At 41.5% G+C, this 5,942-nt stretch overlaps 1 protein-coding gene across 1 annotated transcript in view; it reads left to right on the top strand.

The window, feature by feature from the left end:
• The first annotated feature begins 905 nt into the window (after window positions 1-905).
• The window catches only part of kbtbd3 (kelch repeat and BTB (POZ) domain containing 3), a 5,349-nt gene continuing 312 nt past the window's right edge, over window positions 906-5,942 (top strand). The window contains exons 1-3 of the mRNA XM_073818253.1: window positions 906-1,111; window positions 1,552-1,717; window positions 3,631-5,942. The exon at window positions 3,631-5,942 is cut by the window's right edge and continues 312 nt beyond it. Of these exons, the coding sequence (XP_073674354.1) occupies window positions 927-1,111; window positions 1,552-1,717; window positions 3,631-5,070 (1,791 nt within the window). The 5' untranslated portion in view covers window positions 906-926 and the 3' untranslated portion in view covers window positions 5,071-5,942. The remainder of the gene's footprint in view (window positions 1,112-1,551; window positions 1,718-3,630) is intronic.

The following is a 5,942-nucleotide window of genomic DNA, read 5'->3' as shown; positions in this document are numbered from 1 at the left end:
CAGCAGAACACCGCGATCAGCTGAGGTACTTCAGCAATGTTTACATTCTATCACTGAATACAGGCACAATCATAACCTTGATTAATTAATATGACTGTAAAGAGTTCTACTGTGTGTCTGAAATAGAAATACAGGCTTTGATGAGCTTAATTGATTGAAGTTATTACTAAATCATCATTTTTGTAGGTCTAGGAGCAGAATTTATATCAATTTGATTTTGATTTTAGATCTAGTTAAGGACTCGACTTGTTAGGGTTGGTGTTAGCACAATGTTTTACTGAAATTGTTCCCACCTAAGGTTTATTTATGAAAATTTGCTGAATCACTCTCAGGCCATCCAAGAGTTGGGTTTGTTTCGTTTCTTCATCAGGTTTGTATAAATGTGTCATTCCATCACTGTCTCACCAATGGATCCTCTGGAGTGAATGGGTGCCGTCAGAATGAGAGTCCAAACAGCTGATAAAAACATCACAATAGTCCACCCCACTCCAGTCCGTCAGGTAACATCTGGAGAAGACAAAAGCTGTAACAAATCCATCATTAAAATGTTTTTAACTAAAATATGAGTCGAAATCCAGTGTAAAAGTCCATCAAAATCCAGCCACATATTTGTTTAGAGCTGTTTTGGCTTGTAAACGGTGCTTGATTTGTGCAGATTTCTCTCCTGATTCAGACCAGACCTATTTTAACTGGAGTAAGTGTTATTATGGATTTTGGACTCGGATTTTATTCAAAAGCGTCTTAACGATGGATTTGTTTCAGCTTTTGTCTTCTCCAGATGTTAACTGATGGACTGGAGTGGTGTGGATTACTTGTGGATTATTGTGATGTTTTTATCAGCTGTTTGGACCCTCATTCTGACGGCACCCATTCACTGCAGAGAATGAAATAAAGCTGTCTGTTGTTGTCCAGCAGGTGGCGTGCTGATGGACGTGTCTCTGTGTAACGGTGTGTCGGTGTTTCTGGTGTCAGAGTCCCACGGTCAGCAGGTGCTCAGAGTTCTTCAGGGTTTCAGAGAGAGAAGAGTTCTGTTCGACTTCAGCATCCGTGTGCAGGATGAGACGCTGCCGTGTCACCGCTGTGTTCTCACTGCATGCAGCGACTTCTTCAGGTGAATACAGCACTGAATGCTGCATTGATTTGATCAAAAATGCAGTAAAAATACTGATATATTTGTATGATTTCAAACAACTGTTTTCTATGTGAATATCTGTTCATCTGTAATTTGATTCCTGTGATGCGCAGCTGCATTTTCAGCATCATTACTCGTCTTCAGCATCACATGATCCTTCAGAAATCATTCTAATATGCTGATTTGCTCCTTAAGAAACATTTCTGATTATTATCACTGTTGAAAACCGTTGAGCTACACAATATTTTTGTGGAAACACGTGATATATTTTATTTTTCAGGATTCACCAATGAATAGAAAGTTCAAAAGAGCAGCATTTATTTGAAATAAAAGTCTTTCGTAACATTATAAATTTCTTTACAGTCACTTTTGATCAATTGAATGCATCCTTGAAGAATAAAAGCAATAATGTTTGTCAGGGCGATGTTTGAGCTGGAGATGCGGGAGCGTGATGACGGCACCGTGACGCTCAGTAACCTCTCGCCGCAAGCTGTCCACACCTTCCTGGATTTTGCTTATTCTGGTGAAATAGAGATTAGAGAAGACAATGTGGAAATGCTGTTTCAGCTGGCATCTTTCCTGCAGGTGAGACAGAAAACATGACAAAAAATGTCACATTATCTGAGATGTGTGAGAGGACAACTGAATTGTTTTTATTGCACTGAACACAAAGTAGAAAGGGTATTTGACATCTGTGTTGCAACAGCTTGCCACTAAATAAAATGATGCTTGATGTTTTAGTGTTGTTTTAATATCACTGAGATTCTACTGTAGTTTTTTTGTTTTGTTTTATTATTAGTTTTATTTAGTTTTATTAGAATGTTATTTTTCATATTTTTTCCTTTTCATTTCAATTTTACTTAAAGTTTTAGTCATTTTGATGATTGTTTTTGTAAGCACCAAAGGTGTGAAGGCACCTGTAGTATCTGTGGTGTTCTTCTTCTTATTATTATTCTTTTTCCATTATCTCTATGGCCACCTATAGAACTGCTAGTGAGTAAGTTGTGTAATTTGGCACACTGATAGAAGAGTCTGAACTCTCACCTTAGCAAATTTGGAGTCTTTACGTCAATCCCTCTAGCGCCACCAACTGTCCAAATTTGCACTCCCGTTTATAACATTTAAAAATATATGCTTTTTGAACTGTAGGGTCTAGAAATTATTTTTTCCTCTGAATCCTTGGCTCATGTCGAGTCAAAGGGGCACCAACATTTCTAATTCTTAAGGTCAAGTTTTTTCCCACTATTTTTAATAGTTCAAAAAAACGATTTGTCTGATTTTCACAAAATTTGCTCAGATCATCTTCAGATCATGCTGGAAAAAATTTACGGAATTCAAGTTGATTAGTCAAACTATTCTCGTAAAATGCGTGAACGAATTCTACGAAAAGCAAACAAAAATGGACGTGAGGCTATATCTCCGCAACGGTTTGGCGTATTGAAGCCAAACTTGGTGTGAGTTATAACAAGCATGACCTGAGTCTACCATACCCAATTAGCCCATGTCAGCCATTTTGGGTGTCAGTCATTTTAAATTTTGTGTTAAAATGCTATATTTTATAAATGAATTGCCGTATCTTTACAAAGCTTTTGTCTTTGGCCCCATGCCCTGACAATACTTAAAAGGTTTCGGGCAGTGCAACCTTGTGGTCAAAAGTGATAATGAAAAAAAAAAATGCTAATAATGTTTGATTATTTTGGCCTATTGCAATGAATGTGGTCTTAATGTATTCTTTGGGTCATGCCGAGAACATCGATACCAATTTTTCCATAGTCAGCAGAACGTCCTGTCCGCCATTTTAATTCATGTTAAAAACCTACATTTTCGAACTCCTCATAAACTGTAAGTCCAATTCTGACCAAATTTGGCTTAAATCATCTTCAGACCATGCTGGCGAAAATGTATGGATTTCATGTCTATATACAAAACAGTTTTTGTTTAACACACCAACGGTGTGCCATTGTTACCTAACACTGACCACACCACCTGAATTTGGTCACCGCCTATTGGTCAAAACTGAAAAACCATTCAGTAGCTGTTAATAATAAAACTTTCATAAATGCTTATAACTTTTCATTACATTAGCCTATTGAGATTAATCCTTGTCTCAAAACATTCCTTGGGTCATGCCGAGAACATAAATGCCAATTTTGCCATAGTAGGCCAAACTTCCTGTCTGCTATTTTAATTTGTTTAAAACATACTTTTTTAAACTCCTCCTAGACCATTGGTCCAATTATCACCAAAATTGGACCAAATCATCTTCAGACTGTGCTTACAAAAAGTTATGGATTTCATGTTGATAGATTAAAACGCTTTTGTATAGCGCCACTACAAATTTGAGGCACGATGCGGCTTTATCTCTGCAGAGCTTCGACATATTGACACCACTGTGACCACATCGATTTGATAAAAGTGCCACATACAATAAAAGAAGAGGAATGATCTAATCGCATATGTTAAAAGCTTTATCATGTCTCTCTCTTTCATTGGCTCAGGTGGGCTTCCTCTCTCGCGCATGCAGTGATTTCCTAGTCCAAACCCTTGATGTCTCCAACTGCCTGCAGCTGCTAGCTCTCGCCGAGGGTTACGGCTCCTCACGCCTCCTGCGTCACGCCACCGAGTTCATCACGCAAAACTTCCACAAGCTTTCCTCCAGTCTGGACTTCTTAGAGATGCCGGTGCGCATCTTGGAGCACTGCCTGTCTTCAGATGCACTCAACATCCCAGACGAAGAAAGCGTCCTGCATGCACTCCTCCGCTGGACACGACACGATCCGCAGACGCGCAAGAGCCTGCTGCCGGAGCTCCTGCCGCGGGTCCGTCTGCACCACCTGCGCCCGGCTGCGCTAGAGGAGTGGGTTTCCTCTCAGCTGCTGAGTGCGGACGAACACTGCATTACTGTGGTTAAAGAAGCACTCACTCGGGTTCAAAGCTTCAGCGGGTTGTTTTGTGACGCACGGCCTTCGACAATATCCAGCTATATTTTCGTACACAAAACGGAGGATAGCGGAGAGAATTCTCATGCGTTCTGCTACAACATTGGTGCAGACCTCTGGATGGAGCTTCCGCACGACGCCGCAGAGATTTTAGACCTCCCCGGATCGACACTCACCAGTTTTGGAGAAAAACTCTTCATCATTGGCGGATGTCGTAGCAATTGTCATCGCACCATTCGCCTGCACATCGCCACGCCTGAGCACGACGCGACGGATGAAGTCTGGTGCTACTGCCCTGTCGCACGCAGCTTCACACCAGCTCTGCGCATGCGCCACCCGCGGACAATGCACGCATCCGTCGCCGCTCTCACTCGCATTTACGTAATTGGCGGAAAAACACGTGGCGCTTGTAGCGTCCTAGACGTTGAATACTTTGATCCTCTAAACCGCGTTTGGACATCCGTCAGCCCTCTTCCCAGAGGAATCTACTTTCCAGAAGCGAGCACGTGCGGAAACATCATCTACACTCTCGGATCTGAAGTGGAAATCACTGAAGCTTTCAATCCGTCGCTCGACTGTTTTTTCCGCTACGACGCCGTTGCGGATCAGTGGTGCCAACTAGTGGCGGAGTTCGGGCAGTTCTTCCACACCACGCTCGTCAAATCCGTGTCCATCAACGACACGCTGTATCTGTGCGATCTCTCCACGTATAAAGTCTACAGCTTCTGTCCGGAGACCTGCGTGTGGAAGGGCGAAGGCTCGTTCGAGTGCGCCGGATTCAACGCGGGCGCCATCGGCGTGAGGGATAAGATCTACATCCTGGGCGGCGATTATTCGCCTGATGAGGTCACGGATGAGGTTCAGGTGTACGACAGCGGACGGTCCGAATGGCAGGAGGTTTCTCCGATGCCACGAGCGCTGACTGAGTTTCACTGTCAGGTGTTGAGCTTTAACAGATACAGAGACCCCTGGAGGAGGGAAACCGCTGAAACGCCCTGAACTACAGCTCTACCAGATTGATCAAGGCTACCATGTACTAATTTGTTCCATTATTTTGAAAGTAAATTGTGGCCATGATGTAAAGGATTAGTTCACGCAAAAATGAAAATGTGTTGAGAATGTGCTCACTCTCTGGAGTTTGTTTGTTCATCAGGTTTGTATAAATGTGTGATTCGGTCACTGTCTCGCTAATGGATCCTCTGGAGTGAATGGGTGCCGTCAGAATGATCCAAAACCTTTGAGCAGCAGTGTAAGTTGTGAGAAACATTTTTTTTAACCATTAAATAATAAATAATGCTATAATCATAGCAAGAAAACTGGACCTTTCAGCATTGTAAAAAAAGTCAAATGTTTCCACAATGATTTTATACTTAAATTTGTTACCTGGGGAGATGTTTTTAACTTCAAACCATTGTTTCCAGTTAAAATACCAATCCATAATCTATAATAATGCTTCATCCAGTGAAAAAGTGGTCTGTTCTGAATCAGGAGAGAAATCTGCACAGATCAAGCACCATTTACAAGACAAAACAGCTCTAAACAAATATGTGGCTTTTTCACCAGAGGGAATGTTATTATGGATTATGGACTCGTATTTTAGTTAAAAACATCTTAATTATGGATTTGATTCATCTTTTGTCTTCCCCAGATGTTAACTGATGGACTGGAGTGGTGTGGATTATTGTTATGTTTTTATCAGAAGTTTGGACTCTCATTCTGACGGCACCCATTCACATCCATTGGTGAGACAGTGATGGAATGACACATTTCTTTGGCTATTAAATGTCATCTTTTCAGAGCAGTAGTGATCCAAGATTAGCACGAGTTTGTTTGTTCATCAGATTTGTATAAATGTGTGATTCCATCACTGT

The sequence above is a fragment of the Garra rufa genome, chromosome 14 (genome assembly GCF_049309525.1).
Source record: "Garra rufa chromosome 14, GarRuf1.0, whole genome shotgun sequence".
Lineage (NCBI taxonomy): Eukaryota > Metazoa > Chordata > Actinopteri > Cypriniformes > Cyprinidae > Garra > Garra rufa.
Note: the sequence above shows the minus strand (reverse complement) of the source record. Positions and strands in the feature narration are given on the sequence as shown.